Genomic DNA, 19,487 nt, shown 5'->3' with positions numbered 1-19,487 from the left:
CGAGTGTCTCTCCCGCTGTGGAGCTTCTCGTTTCTGCCATATGGAATATTCCATTGCCTGTTTAAACAATGTCGTTAGTACCGTCATTGCTTTTTAAACTCATCTTTTGGATTTCCCCTCGTCTACATTTTTTGTATCTTTCGCAGGTCCAACTTTTGTTGCGCGTTAACCGGTGACTTATTGTTCCCAGATCTCTAGGAGAATATCTTGGACTGGTGGTATTGTCCTGCATTTCGAGAAAAGATGTAGCCTATATGAGTTTCAGTATAGATCACACAGAAGATACAATCCGCGTTTTTGATGCCATTCGCGCTCAGAGTCGATATTTTGTGGGGATTAGTCCATGATTGACATCCCAATTGAACTTTCTTTGCCTTTGTGTTAGGCGCGTGTCGTTGATCGCTTACCAATTTGGACTCTTCATTTCGCCGATGTCTTTCGCATGGTGCCGTGCGATGGTTGTGTCATTGCGTTTTTTGTAGTGGGCAGCAGAGATGAGCATGGATTAGGATTAGGTATTGAAAAAACAGGATTTGTGAAATTTTTTCGGATTTGGAATGGATTTGGATTAGACATTTTTTCGGAACGGATTAGGATTTGGATTGGATTTACCTATTTCTGGGAGATTGAAATGTCGTGTGGCGAATGGCGACAAACTTTATTCAGATCAGTTATTAATGTACTTATGGTTACTAAGTTATCTTGAATCAAATGAATCGTTGGTTGTGAAAGAAAATTTTCGAATCCCTCCATTGCATAAATTAGTATTTTTTCTGAATTTCCAGTAGGAATCGGATTAGGATTGGACATGGACTTGAATATGAAAAAGTTATGGATTAGGATTTGAAGGTTCGGATTTGGATTGGATTAGGACAGTGGTTCCCAACCTTTTTGACCTCGCGGCACACCTTGAAAATGAAAAAGAGTTCGCGGCACACTAGCACAGTGGTTCTGAACTCTTTTGGCTTACGGCAAAAGCAAACTACCAAGATGCGTATGCAGCAACCACAGTCTTATATAGGTGGTCACTGGTCACTGACGAAGTACTTCTGCCTTTTCGGTGTACTCAAGTAGGCTTTTCGCTGCTTCAAATAAGAAATTAGGTTTTCTTTTATCTTTGCGGACATTTCACAAATACGTCTACGAATGGTATAATTTGACATGGGGATCGTTTTCTATTCTTTTTTACAATTTTATTGCTGGCAGGAATAAGGACTTTCTCTCAATCCGTGTGAGGTTTTGAATTATCAACCATTACCTCTGTTGCCACATAACTTGCCTGCTGAGATCTCGTTCAAACTTCAGGCTGAGGTTAATTTCATGGCTTGACAACAAAGTCTGCCCACTACCTCGTTGTCGATGTAATTAACCGTCGCATGGAAGAGTCCAATCGCCATAGTCACTAACAAATACAGACGCGTATAGAGGTGTCTATACTTGGAAGCCAAACGCGTTTCCATGCCGATCGTGTAACAGTGTTGGGATCAAAGTCACTACCTTCGAGTCACGAGTCATCTCGAGTCATTGCAGGTTTTGACTCGAGTCAAGTCAAGTCACTCAATTCTCGAAGGTGACTCGAGTCAAGTCAAGTCACTCGATTTTTGGAGGTGACTCGAGTCAAGTCGAGTCAAGTCAAGTCAAGTCAAATTGAATCTTCGACGTATGAGAGATGATTCAAAGTCATAAAATTTTGCCAGCAGCGTGAAAGAGATTAATTGGCAATTTAGCTTGAATCAAATGACGAATATAAAGTTAAATATACAAGCAAAAAGGCGATGTATCGCACGCGCACACGTAGAACTGCTAATAAAATACGTGATTAACTAGTTACATGCTACAGTCTGTTATTATCAGCCAAAATAGAAGATCGAATACGAAGCTTCGAGAAGTTTAAACAAATTGATATGGTACTATACACTACCCATCTACGCACATCCGTGAGAATATAAACGCATAAACTATATTCATTCGATTTAAATCATAGAGAAGGGTTGGTAAAGGAGAGCACTGCTCAATCTAAGCGCTGAGTCGACTAAGAAACAGAGATACGGTTCTATTAATCTACTACTACTACGACAACGTAAGCCGTGATCATTTCGTTTGTGGTCAATTTATTTGTGATGTAACAATGAAGGACCAGTGAATCGTACAATAAGTGAATGACTGACTGGTTGCTCTCACAAGTGTCAGCGCCGTATCGCGAATAATCCGAACGTGCACATGATACAATGATTTAGTCGACACAGTTTGCTTATTGATGACTTGAAATTGACTCGTAAATTTTGCTCCGAGTCACGAGTCAATCCACATTTTTGAAGCGTCGAGTCAAGTCAAGTCAAGTCATTTTTGCAAAGTGACTCGAGTCAAGTCAAGTCATACGAAAAAGTTGACTCGAGTCTGACTCGAGTCAAGTCATGACTCGAGTCATCCCAACACTGTCGTGTAATAGCTTCTGTGAGGATAGCAATACCTCAGTCAAGAGTCTTACTGGAAGCCAGCTGCTGTTCAATTGCAGTTCCAACAAACCGGGATGATAAACCTCAGGACCGGTGAAATTTGTTAACTGATATAATTTGATCAACATTACTTCTCAATTCTCAAATTTGTCGCCTGCAACATTACGTTGCGCCCTGAGCCTACATTTACCTGCAATGCTGGCACGCTACCTAACAATCGCAATGTGAATGGCTATGTCGGCAATTCTAATTTGTAAACGTGAACCTCACTTCCAAATGAGTATACTTGGAGGTTTACGCCATTGGCTCCTACTCGTCCTCGGATCTGCAAAAGCAGTGTCTTACAAAAAGTGGACCGTGCTATAAGTTGGCATCTCAGGAATCAAAATATGTTATATCGGCATGGTATAAAATTATCATCGATAACGAAGACATGGCAAGAAGACGACTACAAATAGAAACAGAAAAAGGTCATCAACAACGTCGCGTCCCTGTTCTGCCTCCGGTTCTAATGGGGTGACAAGTAGAAGGTCACCTTCGGCCACACCTCACATCACGGTCCAATAGCCCGAGTCTAGCTTTCTATCTATCACCGTCCTAAATGCTACTATATGTAGGCAAACTAGCGTATCACACCCATTGACGGTGGAGGCCCCAGTTTCATTCATGGCAGTGCAGTAGCAAGTTACGAAGCGTTGCAGATTTATGAGATTCTCCGACCTTATACGTGGCTGTGCTCAGAGCGTCTTTACAATAAAAATCCAGAAAAAGACCCAATCCATGACTTGATGGGGATGCCTAATTGAGATAACGTTACTATGGCCGTCGCTACATCTTTGTATCTGTTCACTGCATCGGATTGTACATCGCGGGTCTTGATATAGTAAATTCAATAGAAACTCCAACAATGACAAGCTCAAAATTTGGATTTTTGTTATACTTCGACCCAGTTTAGCGCATTTGCTCGCGGCACACCTGAGCAGTCCAATAGGCACACTAGTGTGCCGCGGCACACCGGTTGGGAACCACTGGATTAGGACATAGAAATTTCAAATCCGCTCATCTCTGGTGGGCAGAGAGACTCCATTAGTGGAGCCATATCTAGTATTAAATGCCAACATCAGTATAAGAAGGCATTTGGATTTTGGTATGATGAATAAAAGCCTATCTATCTATTTGCTCTGCTTTACACTAGCGACACTAGCGAAATTTAGCTCAATCATCCTACAACCAACATCTGTCTAGTGCAAAAATTAACTGTAGGCTAGTATTGTGTTTTGAAACAAACCTTGGCCTAGAGCAGTGGTTCCCAACCTTTTTCGACTCATCGCCCCCTTTTCAAGCTCCACACCAATCATCGCCCCCCAAATATTGGGAACCGAAAAATGGGCACACAAACTGTAATCACCGGCGAGTTGACTTTTCGGCTCGACCTCGAAAATTACACTTTTACAGCAAAATTTTCGTGAGTTGACTCAAAAAAGTAATTTCTCCGACTTGACTCCAATATAGCCGTTTTAACGCGCCATCGCCCCTATCGCCCCCTTCGTACGTTTTCGCCCCTTTGTTATTTTCGCCCCCTAGACCACCAAATCGCCCACGTTGGGAACCACTAGCCCAGAGCTTGTGAATAAGAGGCTTAGGCACTGAATGCAAAGTAATAGAAGATAACATAAAAAGGACAATCGATGAAAGTGGAATGACATGTGCCGGTATGCCATAAATCGACATAATTCTGCGCTCCGGTAAATCTCCACCGCTGTAGCTGGCGCTCATTATTCACTGTCATCGGTATACGGAGATACTTCGCCCAACTGTCAGTATATTTTCGAATGATTTTTAAGCTTACAGGCCTACTACGAATAAGGAGGATTTGCATTTCATATTACTTTCGTGGGGGTTGCTAGATGTGTGATCATGCAGCCGATTTCGTATCCTATTCGGCGCGTAGCATTATATGACACGGCACCTGTATTCAAACATTGGTAACCAAGTAATACCGGCCGCAATTAGTATATCAGGGGTCTTTACTTCTTCGTTCAATCAAAATAATTTTCTGCTGCAGGCCGCAGTTGTCTTGGTATGGTCACAAATCGCCATGATGCGTTTCCAAATCCAAAGCTTTGAGAAATAAAGGAGAAAAACGCTTCGTTTATGTTAACAGAGAAATACATATGCGCCTCACGCGTCACAGGTACTTACTTTACGGACAATCCTACTAATATTGGAGTCTTTGCACTTGGTGCAAAGAGCTCGCGTAAAGGAGAAAGGTCAACAATAAACATGTATGATATATCGTCTTGCGAAGAATTGCATCACCTTATTTCATAAGCTTTACACAGTGTACAGGACGTATATAGGCCTAACCTGCAGGCACAAACACACACTGCACTTGTTGCCGAGTTATCAAGTTATATCTACCTTGGTAGTGTTTTGACTTCTAAACAATGCTATGACCTGTCATCGGACGCGTTACCACGTTTCGACTATCAACTACGATTGTCGATGAAATGAATGAGTACACTAATGTCTTATTTTGAGCCTATATTTGAGCTTATACTTGAATATTAGAATATATAGTATAGGTGTGTAACGAGTCTTTAAAGTTGCTATGCTCCAAATCAGTGATTACCAACCCCGACTCTCAGAGCCGCATACGGCTCCGTGGTAGCCTTCATTCGGCTCAGATTGACCTCTAAATATGCCGCAAATATATAATAGGCGAAAGTTGTTGTTTGTTTCTATGAATAGTTATAGCCAATTTAGTTATACGAATGCCACAATAAGAAATATTAGTTAGCCGTCCAAGGCTGCTTCTGAAATCCGGAAAGAGAATTCTTGCAGACTAGCGTCAAACGCGTTACGAATACCCATACGCAAGGATAAATCTTGACTTCTGCTGGTCATAGACCTTTAATCCTTTATGCATCGTCTCAGTAAATTTCGACATCAAAATAACGGCTGATAGTCAAGTATAAATTGCAATAAGTCCAGTAATACCCAGCGTATAATTCCCCGCAAACTTGTGCATCAAGTGCTGGAATGTATGAAGACCGAGAGCTATCACATAACGACATAATAGTATGTTGTAGAAATGATTGCATTTTCGGTTATTTCAATACATAGTACTCGCCAATCTGCGTCTGTCAATGCTAAAACAACCGATATAGAATCTGTAGAAGTCTATGCTCAATGTGCAATTGTGCATGCTTTTCAATAAGCTGGATGGTGAGATCTAGAGGTAGGCTGGCTGACTATAAATTTTCGTGATAAGTACCCTACTCGAGTGTTTTCATGCGGCTCCATACGTACTCTGAAGCTTGAAATGCGGCTCCGTCATCCAAAAAGGTTGGGTACTACTGCTTCAAATGCTTGATACTATTGATAGTAAGCAGCATGCTGGTGTTGAGTTGACGTACCCTTCTCTCGTAGTCGGTAATTCCGTCAGGCACTTTCCGAACCATCGTGCAACATAATTATATATTAATTGGTATAACTGTATAATTTCTCGTTGCCTTCGACTACATGTTTGAGGAGGGTCTTCGCAAAGCAGTTTAGTAAACGAAATTGACCGTGTTGAGTGAGCTCCGTGCCCTAACCATAACGCCGCGAAGCCAGTACAAAGTACTGCTTTCAAGAATGGTTTATAAAATATATTTAGCATCTCTACAGTAGGTTGAAGTATGAATAAAACTTGCGCTACGTCTCCGACCCTGTATAATGGGGGTGATGAAGACACATTCTTGTTCACATCCGAATCCGTCGGTGAAGGTCACGCGGGTAAGTATAGTATATCTTGATCGGAAGGAATGTCTTACGAGTTAAGAAACGTTAGTACATGAGGATACACTGGTAATATTATTTTAAATTTGACTGGAGTTACAGTAGTCAATAAAATTTGGAATCCATAGAAAGTACGTCATGGATTACTGTGATCTTACAGACATGATCACCATACTAAATATATCTCATATTATATATTATTATCAATTTGCTCAGTATTCAAAATTTGGGTGAGCACAAATAAAGTATTCTGCACCATTCAAGAGGATTCTTTTACATGAAATCACGATCATTCTGAATCTAAATACCCATTGTCCTTGACATTGACAGAAGATTATTTCGTATTCTGCAAAACCGCTTGGGAAAAGGTCGTTTTACCAGGAAATAACGACATCTACCCCTTTACTGTACTGTACTGGAACACATCCATGATATCTTTGCTGATAATTCATCAAATGTTATATTGAATTCCAGACAAAATGTGCGACTTGATCAGTGATGCTATATTAGACGCTCATCTTCAACAAGACCCCAGAGCAAAAGTAGCCTGCGGTATGTATTATAGGTCGGCTATCCTTGTTTGAATTTAAGTCTAAACTGTCACCTATACCTCAGAGACATTTACAAAAACGGGAATGGTGTTGGTTGGCGGTGAGATCACATCTACAGCGGTTGTTGATTATCAGCAAATTATACGGGATACCGTGAGAGAAATTGGGTATGACGATTCCAAAAAAGGTATGTGTATTTTTGGACTGGAATGCATGCGAAGGGCACGGGTAGAGGCGTAGCCAGCAGGAGGGGTGAAAGGCGCGAATTCCCTTTCTAATTTTTTTTACATGAGCTACGTCTAATATATTGTGTGCTACATATCGTTTGTTATAGTTATCTGTTTCAGTCTGTGTTATGCGAACAGCAAACACACTACTAATGTACATTGCACATATAGTATCAACAATGTGTATATTTATTTTCTAGTGTAATTCGTTGTAAGGAGGTACCCTACCAATTACGAACACGTGGCTAACGTGTTTTGTTACAAGTTACTGCTCCATACACACAATTAGATAAATCTATGGAGCCTGTTCAATATTCACGCCTATTTCACAATTGTATCACTGACAAGACCACGGTTACCATTAGGTATAGGCTCACTCACAATTACATTTTTATATATTCATACGGAATGGATTGATCGAATATCTTTGTTCAGGCTTTGACTATAAAACATGCAACGTCCTGATTGCGCTCGAGAAGCAAATTGACGAAATCGCCGATGTCGTGCATCGCGGCAGAGACGACGAAGATATAGGCGCCGGTGACCAAGGATTAATGTTCGGATACGCCACTGACGAGACAGAGGAAATGATGCCATTAACCGTCGTCCTGGCTCATAAGATAAACCAAAAACTGTCCGAGCTAAGAAAAAGCGCAATCCTGCCTTGGCTTCGTCCGGATTCCAAAAGTCAAGTGAGGGGAGTTTTCTCAGCAAACATAGCAGTAGCAAATCAGAAGTAGCAACATTCTCAGAACTACCACAGCAGATCGTTTCGATTTACATTCTTGCCAGAGTTAAATATGATTCTGTATGTCGTAGGTGACGGTTGAGCACAATATTGCAAATGGAAACATAATTCCTGTTCGAGTGCATACCATCGTCGTTTCGTGTCAACACTCTCCCGATATCGATATTGAATCCTTGCGAAGAGAAGTTATGGAAAAGGTGAGCTTAAATTGCGTATGACGAATGACGCATACGTTAGGACCGATGTTGCAACACAACTCCGCGGTCCAAAAACTTGATCATACCATGCCGAAATTAGCATTACTCATATGATAAGAAGTAAGAAGAAATTGCCACATTTTTCGGAATATTGGTAGGGTGAAGTTTTCTGCATAGGCATTGGGCTAGTCTCGGCCTATTTATAGTTACTTACTTGCTTATCCACACGACTCCCTCTATCATGTTTTCAATATCGTTTTCCCTGTTTCTTCTGAGCTCAAATATATGCCATATTTCTTTCGACTTTTATTTATATCGCTAGGATTGTTATGAGGGTATGCTTAACCAGAATTATATCCTATAACTCAAATGCAGCACTAAATAATTTTGGTAAGGTATAAGAACAAAATAATATAACTCAATTGGACACTTTGAACAGTGCATTTATAGCCTACCGAGAGAGAGAGAGAGAGAGAGAGAGAGAGAAGGAGGGAGGGAGAGAGAGAGAGATGGAGGAAGGGAGAGAGAGGGGGAGAGAGAGAGAGAGAGAGAGAGAAGGAGGGAGGGAGAGAGAGAGAGATGGAGGAAGGGAGAGAGAGGGGGAGAGAGAGAGAGAGAGAGTGAGAATGAGAAAGTTGATAGACTGAAGATCTCAATACCATCAAGGATTCCATTTACTCAATAAATATACATTCCCGCTAGAGCTATTCGATAATGGGGGGACTTACTGACCACCGGTGACCGGTCTATGGTCTATGAGTATGTACATTGTACAACTTAGTCACTCACGAAACTGTGTATGTTGGAAAGTATAATAGAATACTGGTCACGTCAAACCATAGTTTGATAAAAATGATATTCAACAATGGTTTTCAGGTCATTAAAGTTGTTGTTCCAAGTCAATACTTGGATAGCAACACAACATATCACATCCAGCCTTCTGGTAATTTCACGATAGGAGGACCGCAGGTAAGAATCTTCTGTACTTTTTCATGTACAATACTGAAATTATAGATAACTCCTGCAAATTTAGCTGACCGAGTGTTGTCAGGGTAGGAATATGTAGGCAATTTAGCCTACATCGAAGTATTTGCGACTGAAACTGTCAATTTCGGGCTGTAAATATGGAAGAGGTGTATCTCATTACATTGAAATTTGTAAAAATAATGGGCCAATCCGTTAATATATACTTGGCGAGGTGACATAATTTCATTGGTTTATGCAGCTATTGTAACTTCAGCCAACTAATCACAGCAATGCGACTTGAATCGCCCAAACACTATTTACCGACAGAGCACATTAAACAAGGGGATTCCAACCTTTTCACACCGTGGTCCCGTTTGGAAATCAAAAGAAATAAATGCCTCCCTCTTGAAAAAATTTAGAACCGTTATTTTAATTGAAAAACTGGTTTATACAGTAACCGGTTTCGGTAGTTAGAATGATAAACTGATCTAAATACAGCTACCAAGAAACAGGATAGAACATTATTCAGTTATTACATACTCAGTTAAGGTGATGGTTGAGCTTCTTTTTGCCCAGATAAAGTCATATAAAATGTGGGTTTGGTGCTGGAAAGAGTCATATGCATATCATATCGAATTTCCAAGACGCTGAGCTGCTTTATCTTTAGAAGTAACATTTTTGAAAACCTACATTCACAATATGTTGATGGGAAAGGCAGCAACAATGGCATGTCAATTTGGTGTACTACTGATCCACTAGTATTTTTATTGAATGTTAACTTATTCTTTTGTTGTAGTAAATTTTCTCTTCACCCCCTTGATAAAGGCCCACATATTGGGCATCCCTGATTTATATGTCCCGCATGCTATTTTAATTATCTCGTTATCCATATCCAGGGAGATGCCGGTCTTACAGGGCGGAAGATTATTGTCGACACGTACGGTGGTTGGGGGGCTCACGGGGGCGGTGCTTTCTCCGGAAAAGATCCTTCGAAAGTGGACAGGTCAGCCGCGTACGCTGCAAGATGGGTTGCGAAATCAATGGTCGCCGCAGGCATCAGCAAGAGGATATTAGTGCAAGTAAGTGACTTTCGGACAGTAATTTCGATTTCAGTAAAAAAACGGATGCCAAACGAGTAGGATATATCGAGGAATTGAGTACTGAGTCCAATTCACGTCTTGCCCTAATATAAGTCCAACCAAAAATCGGTCAAAATTACTGGATTAGGGATATACGCCTGCCTATGGTCGGCAGCCCCAACTCGATTACCCAGTCATAGAGAATCAAGTCGCAGACGTCGTTCATCTGCCCAAACTCTTTTTAATAATGCAGACGTGACTTCTCCTGGTCCAGTCATCGACTTTGATAACAATGAAGAGCCCTATAGCCATGGATACTTGAGTGAATTGACTGTTCCCCGCTCAAATATTCATTTCATATAGCTGGAAAAATATGTAAGATGGGCATAATATAATGAATTAGATCTAATATTCTGTCCTTCTGACTTTACACCCGCATTTTCACGCTTGTAAATTTTTGTAATAGGGAGTGCGGTAGAATACCATTCGTATATATGATGTTGTGTCTTTCGGTTCGTAGAACTGCCGTGCTAATTGTTGAATTATTTCAGGTAGCGTACGCTATTGGAATCGCTAGGCCCATGGCTGTTTACGTCCACAGTTACGGCACCTCGAAATACAGCGACAAAGCATTACATGATATCGTTTTGCATAATTTTGATCTAAGACCTGGTCACATAATAAGGTGCGTATACATTTTGTTTTATAACTGGACCTACAATTCCTGATCGCGTGGAGAGTATTCTCATGTTTTTTTTTCATGGTTCGCTACCTCTCTCTTGGATTGTTCGTTGCGCAATTATATCCCGTCGACTAACAGTGGCTTTTTCATGCACTTTCAGGGAGTTGAAACTCTTGCAGCCAATTTACAAGTCTACTTGCGCTTACGGACATTTCGGGAGACCGGGATTCCCGTGGGAAACTCCAAAAACAATCAGCATTCCTGATAAATTGAAATTGTAGACTGATTTATATTGAACATGTATTATTTTACTATCATTTGGAGCGTTATTGGCATAACGTAATTCACTTCTAATAAATGAACTGGTGAGAGGTGAAACACACGTATTTGTTTGGTAGGATAAGTAGAACTTTGAAAACATCAGTCAAGAGTCGAATTCGTATCATCAGACGTATTTACTAGGGATGGTGTGAACCTCTGAAAGGTTCAGGTTCGTGTGAACGCGAACCTTTTTGAAAGGTTCTGTGTGAACACGAACGCGAATCTCATGACGTCACGTTACGTCATATTGCTAATTCCAACCCTATCTTTCAATGAAGTGATATCGTATATTAATATACATTGTACATGGTACCTGGCGACGACTCGGGCCGCATCATGCCACAATGCCGAAGTACATGTTGGCGTTTTAAACGTCGCTAAATGCATCAACTGAGGCAATCGAAGGATATGATACTCCTATAAATCAATATCTTCTGTCGCTTTGCCTACAATTTCGACGAGGACTTACCAGGGAATATAAGCTTACGCCTTAAGGCCACACCGGACAATGTATTCGGCGTCTAAGTATCGCTACATTGATATTGAGAAGCGTGTAAACGGGTTTCTATACTTGCTGCCGATACTACCCCATTAACAAGTTATACAGCAGTAGCCAACACCTCATTCGCAAGGATTTGATTTTAATGATGCAGTAGAGATATGAAGTCAAGATTGACCCCGTACTCCTGATAGATTTTTTTGCATCAAAAACGATATCAATCGCATTGATTGCTTGAATAAGCATCATTCGCTGACTACGTATTTCGCTAGGGATGTCGTGTGATTGCGGGTCAAACTCACAGCAGAAAGTCACTAAATATTCACAAACGGAAAGCTGGATATTTCGAGAAAATTTTTGTAACAAAGCAAGTAGGACTTTTGAGATTGTCAAGGAGCATGCTCGTTTAGTGTTGATTTCTAATGCAGCCAGCGCCGTGCATAGAGTGGCCCACAGTTGAAATGCAATAAATATGAACCAAAGATGTTACTATGAAGTGAAAATTGTAATATATGAAAAAGGTTCACAGTGCGGAACCTACCAAGGTTCTGTTGTGAACGCGAACCTCTAAATTTCCGAGGTTCACACACAGAACGCGAACGTGAACTTCACGTTCACACCATCCCTAGTATTTACTCATACATTTACCCATGTTTCGTTTGTCAGAGCGAAGTAAACTGATCCATCGGTGTAGGTTCTGACAACACAATTATATAAAATGACAGTAACAGTAGATGATGCATATCATTTTATATTAAAAAAATACAAGTCCCAAGATGGACAAAAGCGGTTTCAAATGGGTGCGACAAATCATGTAAATTCGTATAATGTAACCAACCCATTTGAGCCACGCTATAAATATTGCTGCTGGAGCCACTTGATTCCGCACATGTTTTCGTATACTTTAGAGCGATATATGCCACGAAACTTGAAGGACGACTTTGAATGAGTTACAAAGTTATTTCAGATTGACAGTGAAATGGCGGGCGTATATCAAAAAAGGGACTGTATACCATTAAGCGCTCATCGTCTTATGGAAAAATAATGCTGCACGCGGAAGCCGGCAATTACGAATCTTGTGAATCCGTAGGTCCGAGTGTACTGGTTCCTACTCGCCATCTTCGAGCTTATTCTGAGAACGCGATCTCTTCTCATTCACAATCTTCCGGATACCCAAACAGATGCTTGTTGAAAATATCATGCAAGACCCGACGATGCTTGATGTTGGCGGGACATCGTGGAGATATAGTATCTGAAAGATGATATTTTTCTTGGGAAAATATGAGACCATGCAATTATCCTTTCATATGTATGCAGTTGTCCGAGATGTAGATATAAAGTAGACGTTTCATATACTTCATGAAATTCAGCCTTATAACGTGTAATACAGAGATTCGTATTGCGTGTCAAGGGCTTATAGTGGCCAAGAATAATATACGGAAGAGTCTATGGAACGTGTTGATTATGAAAAAAGCCATTGTTTTCGAACGTAAACCTTGAAATATATACGAAGTAAAACCTTGAAGTAGCCTCTTTAATAAACAGTGGTGCTATAGTACCTTTCACATTCCGACATGGCTATCAAGAGCAGTTACTTACGATACTAAAATTTCGACTCAGGAAATAATGGTTTAAACATTTGTGTGTTCACTGTTCACTCACCTGCACCAATAGCACCATTACAATTTGCAGTGTGTTGATCACAGATATTGTTGATGGTCGTTCGGTGTGCAACGCGAGAGTCATAAAGATCATACCGAAAAAACCGCACAAGACAAGCAAACATATTAAAGCGACTTGCGCCAAACAAGGAATTCCAAATTCTCCACTGACAATGATAATCACGGAATACAACACGAGAGAGACCGTCGTGAAATAAAATGTTGGTACAAAGGGATTCACAGAATTTCCTATTTTCCGTAGCGTAAGATATGTGCCGGATGCGAGGACCGCGCTAGCAACGGCATACGTAATTCCGACGAAGTTTTCGGCATCACCCTCGGCTGATGGAAATAAAAACTTGGGCCTAGCGATTAACACAACGCCAGAAAAGGTTATGCACGCGAGTACACCATCGACCGGTGTTAAAGATTCTTTCAGTATGATACGACCAAATATCGGCACAAGCACGACATCCATAAACGCAATGCTGGTAGCGAGGCCGGGGGACGCGTGTTTTACAGCGAGATAAAATGTCAGACCTGACATGGAGCCGACGAAGCCTCGTAATAGTAGAAACTTTCGAATATGTCTTGGACCCAATATATCGTCAACACCTCGCACGCCATGCCGTAGTAAAATGGGTATTACAAAAAGATACATACCGCAAACACGGTAAAAACCTATTTCGACGGCTCCAACCACAATCACTTTAGCTAAAATGGAATTTGCTGAGTAACAGACACAAGTCAACAGCATAAAAAATATCCCAATGTGCCGAAATTTCGACCGCTTCAGTGACGCAGCTGGCTGCGGATTTTTTCCAGACACCGTCATCCTTTTATCAGCTGTAGGCTACCTATAAGTAAAACGTATAAGTTCGGGTGATATTGCAATCCATATCACAATTCATAGCCGCCTCCAAACAGATCTCAAAAAGTTATGGCCTCATTGACTCAGTGTCGTACAATTGGTTTCCAATGGTATTTACAATGGATTCCAACCATATCTGAATTAAGACAAGAATGCACATAGATCGCAATTTTACGGAAATCATACTGTCCAAAACAAAGTATAATTGAAACATCCCATTAGAATTGAAGTTTCCAAAACGGCATTTGTCCGCTGCATATCGTTTCTAGTCAGTATTACTTCTACAGAATTCGTTGCAATGCTAGGGAAGTTGTTGGTACATGATTTCAACTCTCGCACTAAGTTTATAAACACGCAAATGGAAATAACACGAGCCTTCTCGAACTATGAGGTCTTATAATGCTGCTTGCCAGAGCATATAGTATGGCATGATATTCCGGACACACGCAAGACTTCGGCTGTTAATATTTCGGACGTTTTATTTCTTGAACCAAACCTGGTGTGGAGATGATTACAGGTTCTCGTGCCCAATCCGGGAAGATCTACAGTCTACAGTAATGTAGCGGCGTTTGCGTTTGCAGCTCCCGCAAACGCAGATGGAAGGACAGACTATATTTTCTGTCACTGATTTATGACATAATTGCCATAGTCCCTCCTCGAGAATATCGCGATTTTATTTTTATTTTCGTCACTACATCAGCGCGAGGTATTCGCATTGTAAGTCAATCTATACTCCTCGTTAAGCAATTCAACATATAGGCGCATCCAAAGAATACTATCCGCACTGAAGCTAACAGCTGCTTTCCTCATAGAAGATAATAATCATTTCGTTATGGCAAGGTTTAAAGTAAACTACCCCTGCCCCACTCGTCGAGGCCTAATCGTAATGTCAAAAGATTTGAAAGGAGTATTTTGAGGATTCATTCTAAAAATTCACACATCACATGAAGAATGAAGCATCAGATTTAAATCTCATTCTCGTCGAAGGAATTTATAAACGAATAAGCATCTCGTGAAGGATAATCATATAATCATTGAATCACGCTGTTACATAAAGTTATTATATCAACGGCCGTTCAGTATGAATCAATGTGCTTAGATACATCCTAGTCAACGTTCGAATTCAAGAAATATTCAATTTCTGCGCAACAAGAAGATGTCATGTCATCATACACCAAATGGACGTAAATGTACGGCCATGATTGAATGAATGTCAATCATGTCTTTGTGAGCTTTATGCGGACTATACGCAGAACGTAATAAGCAAGTGTAAACAAGTTTCACTCAACAGTCAACACCATATTCATCTTGGTACCGACGAAAGTAGTCAAGTATGCACCACGTCGGCTTGCACTGGTCGCTTTTACAATTTAACGCAAATATATTTGATAGAAATATGAGCGCACGAACATAGGCATAATGGAAAAGTATTTGGTCGCTGACTCTAGGTCTGTTTAACAAATACGCTCATCGCTCGAAGCGCAAACAATGATGAAATCAGCTGATGTGATACTAGTTGATGCAGCAATAGTTGCAGAAATCGTCACGATATTACGGCATTCAGTGTATAATCATTCGGTGAAAAATTCCCACTGAAACAATGCTTGTTCGACTGTCGGTCCAATTCCTTTATAAAACCAACTTCCAAACGTATCTCGCGCCAGATTTCACGCTACAATTACTGACCAAGCGTCAAGTTCCATTCGGGAACCTCGACGCAGTTGCCTACTACAGCTGTAATAATAGCTATATACTACAAAAATACAGGATTGTTCTGGACATTATTTAAAGGAGTGTACTCAACCTTTCTACGCAAATTAGGCAGTTTAAAAACTCTATTTCGGTAAACCGGGATATTAAGGCGTTACACTGCGTTTACAAATCAAGGTAATAATAACAAGCTGACGTGCCGAAAAACCAATAGAGGCTGATTCTTTAGCATAGTCATTAGCCAATCGAGTCGAGATTGTTAAGTTGTTATACCACACAAAACACTCGCCTGTTTAACATAGCCATGCTGTAAACATGTTAAATGATGGAGGCACCCATGTATTTGGAGATGCAGAATTTCAATGATTATAACCACATCAACTCTCGAGACTGTAATTCTAACCAAACGATATTCATGTTCTAACACTATTAGCTTAGCATCATTGCATGCTGACCAACTGTCCAGTGTCCACCCTGTCCGGTGTAACTTCGTCTGTTTGATTGCGGAGGCTGCTAACCGCTTGTGTATTATATACCATCTCCACAGCTCCACTCTTGAGTATTTATTGGAATGAAGCATTTTCCCATCGTTGAAGTACATTAGTCACCATCCTATCACTATCCAAACGTTTAGCTGTCGCCGACAAAGAAAACTGACCACAGCTGCCCGTAGCAGTAAATTTGTAACCACGTATTGGCGACTGACGACGATTACGCAACCGCGCTGAGACAAAGAAACTGGAAAACGCGAAGTACAGTTCCAGTCAATGAAGTCCAATACAATTCAACGATCCATTTCAACGCAAATGTGCCATTAGCACAGATATCTTCGAAACCTTGGTGTCACACTTATCGCACAAAAATGCTCCTAAGCCGATATAGAATGGCAAGATCAGTACAAATCATAAATCTCCTGGATTACATTGACTTTCGAATGATAAGCGTTAACAATCGGTCAGTTAATAGATTTCAGCTGAGCTGAGTTATCCAAAACCAGGCACACATACTATTATGAAACTGAAGACTAGATATCAACTAACCTATCTATAAAGCAAAACTCCCATGTGAAATGTGGACTAATCCAGAATCTCGTGCGATTAAATATGCTTCGCTTCATAAATTGAGGACGTCTGTATAAGATGGCCTGTGATAATACATCGAATCCTAGCCCCCAACAATTAGGTATACTAAACTTAGCCTGTGATCTATATAACACTTGACAACCGTGTAGGCGTGTTGCGTGTATATGATTCGCAAATATGTTTGCAATTTCACACAATCCGATCTATGCTGGCTCGGTTAAAACTGATTTCAATTGAAGGCTATCGACAAGAATACTGAATGCATAGTTGCATATCTTCCCTGTACCTGTCTGTAAATGTCCATGTCCAATTACTACTTTCAAATTCAGCTACAAACCCGCTGACAATGCAATAATGTGCCTTATTAATTTAATCATGCAATTAATATTGCAAAGTCCTAGTTATGTTCAAAATATACAAATCAGCTGAGCTGTCTGGTTCGTAATAATAGTAAACACATTTCGAGGCATATATGTTTTATAATTAATAAACTCTGAATTCCAGCACTAACGGAGCATAATCCACCGAGTGCGAAACTCGAGGATATGAAAATATGACCAAGAAGTAAAACTTCATGCCTAATCTTTATATATAAAGATGGTTACATCGAGATTTAATGCTTCTCATCGGGCCTAAGATAACCTATCGTATGCCTTGTGCTAACAGCTAGCTCCACGACCATTGCGAAAACTTGCAATCACAATAACATGCGATAATGAGCTGACAACGAGACATGCTGGACGACAGAGTGATGTTGAAAAATTAATGTCAAGCCAGTTCCTTCGTCTCCTAGTCAGCTGAATAATCAATTACCGCTTTTTGTTTTATTGGTAATTACTATAGAACAGCAATTCAATGAACGTGTATCTTCTTCGTAATCCAGCGGTTCTTCAGCGAATTCATACACTTGCTCCAATCTGTAAGCATGTGCGGAACCCCAAATTTTCGCTCAGTTAACCACAATTCAGAACTAATATACTGCTATGGATTACTGGTGCACGTGCAGAATGAACTGGGCATCAACAATGGGGGGGGGGAGGTCTCAGCACGCGGCCCGCAGCAGCTCTCATCATGAAAGCGAATATCACTGATACGATATTGCTGCATATTAATTTAGCTCAGTGATTCCCAAACCGTGTTCCGCGGCACATTAGTGTGCCGCCACAGATTCTCAGGTGTGCCGCGAAAATTTTTGGAGTTTTGGAAAAGAAAAGTATGAATATTTTGAAAAAGGCCAGAAGACTAGTATACGCGACTTACAGACGCTTTAACTTCTTCAACAGCTGATAAATAGAAGTGACAATGAAATCAGTAGTGGCATCCGAATAAATCAAGCATTCTTTTCGCAGAAAAGCACCTAATTGAAATTTAAAACTATATCTTCGAAAGCACTAATGCTTTAGGAAAATTTATTAAACGTCCGTATACGACTGTCAAATACAGTGAATTTAACATATCATACAACGATAATAATGTTCTGCGGCCCGCAGCTGTTGCACATGGGAATTTGGGAACCTTTGTGATAAAGTAACAAAACCTTCGAAATATATTTTTTCACGCAAATCAGTGTGACTTTATAGCGTTCTCTTTCAGATACCAGTTCAGAAATGCAAGGACATTACTTGGAAAGTGTCATCATATGTACAGTCGAAACGCAACAGCGTGATACCAATTACTTAATTACAGATGAGCCCCCAAAAATTGGAGATAGAATTGACATTTCGGATGGACGGAGTGTCGCTTTTCGAAACCCGACATTCCATGCGTGCGCCGCTTCACACGATGAGCCACCGCCACCAGCATACACATTTGTATGAGTTGAGTGTGTGTCTTTACCTCAGCGGAATCGCAGAGACTCTTTTACAGCCTAGTTTTCCATGGAACACCGGCTAGGAACCTGCGCTGTAATCAATGCGTGAGCGCGAGCAGAAAAGTCCTGATACAAATAATTAACATAAGTTTTTACGTACAGGAATTCCAGTGGGTCGCACATAGTTAGACTGGTACTGTTTTGGTCCTCGGCTACTACGGCTAACGTTTGATTGGACTTATGCGCAAATTATGTAACAGGCGTTATAGTGAAGGGGTTTGTGAGAAAGTACTTTAGCGTATTGTTGACGATATGGTTCGTATGGCAGCTTCGATGATATATTGTCTGCCTAGCCCTTATAGAGGTATCTCACTATCTCTGGCGTTATAACAGAAAGTTTACCGCAAAATAAGACTGTGCAGTGCACCGAGGTTCGTGGTTGATGAAAGTTGGTTCGAGGTGGTAATCGCTAAATTTGACGATGGGTATGTTGCCTCTTGCATATTGGTGACGCAGCGTTGCTTTTTAGAAAGGTGTTTCGACAGTCATAACCATGAATGTCTATTGTCTATACTCTATAGCAGTGCTTTACAACCTGTGTGACCGTTCGAACTTGAGAGAATTAAAAAAAATGCAGTGCGAATGACGAATGTGGTGCGAAATGGTGCGAACAAAAATCCGGATGAGTGCGAATGAAAATCGTGAATAATTGGTAGTTTTTCTGACGTACAATAATTCAAATAAACCTGATGTTAGGAAATTCAAGGGCAGTGTAACTTTTGTAGTTGAGATGCAATTGTAAAAACTTGTTTTACTCACGACGCACCACTAATCGTAGCTCTCA

General features: G+C 40.6%; 2 protein-coding genes across 2 annotated transcripts; one reads left to right on the top strand and one right to left on the bottom strand.

Annotated features, from left to right (window-relative positions):
• The first annotated feature begins 5,895 nt into the window (after nt 1–5,895).
• LOC145458797 (S-adenosylmethionine synthase-like) lies at nt 5,896–11,067 on the top strand. The gene is made up of 9 exons (XM_080337287.1): nt 5,896–6,236; nt 6,714–6,791; nt 6,855–6,977; nt 7,453–7,709; nt 7,837–7,962; nt 8,839–8,931; nt 9,825–10,007; nt 10,559–10,692; nt 10,850–11,067. The coding sequence occupies exons 1-9, from the start codon at nt 6,140–6,142 to the stop codon at nt 10,968–10,970; spliced, it is 1,212 nt and encodes a 403-aa protein (XP_080193413.1). The 5' UTR covers nt 5,896–6,139; the 3' UTR covers nt 10,971–11,067.
• Nucleotides 11,068–12,244: 1,177 nt separating this feature from the next.
• Nucleotides 12,245–15,374, bottom strand: LOC145458798 (solute carrier family 35 member G1-like). Its single transcript, XM_080337288.1, has 2 exons — nt 13,172–15,374; nt 12,245–12,761 (listed from the first exon to the last, which is right to left on the bottom strand). Exons 1-2 carry the CDS (start codon nt 14,003–14,005, stop codon nt 12,618–12,620), a joined length of 978 nt encoding a protein of 325 aa, XP_080193414.1. The 5' UTR covers nt 14,006–15,374; the 3' UTR covers nt 12,245–12,617.
• Nucleotides 15,375–19,487: the final 4,113 nt, after the last annotated feature.

The sequence above is a fragment of the Botryllus schlosseri genome, chromosome 16, assembly GCF_051294905.1.
Source record: "Botryllus schlosseri isolate E-star chromosome 16, Bs_hap1, whole genome shotgun sequence".
In the NCBI taxonomy this organism is placed as follows: Eukaryota; Metazoa; Chordata; class Ascidiacea; order Stolidobranchia; family Styelidae; genus Botryllus; species Botryllus schlosseri.
Note: the sequence above shows the minus strand (reverse complement) of the source record. Positions and strands in the feature narration are given on the sequence as shown.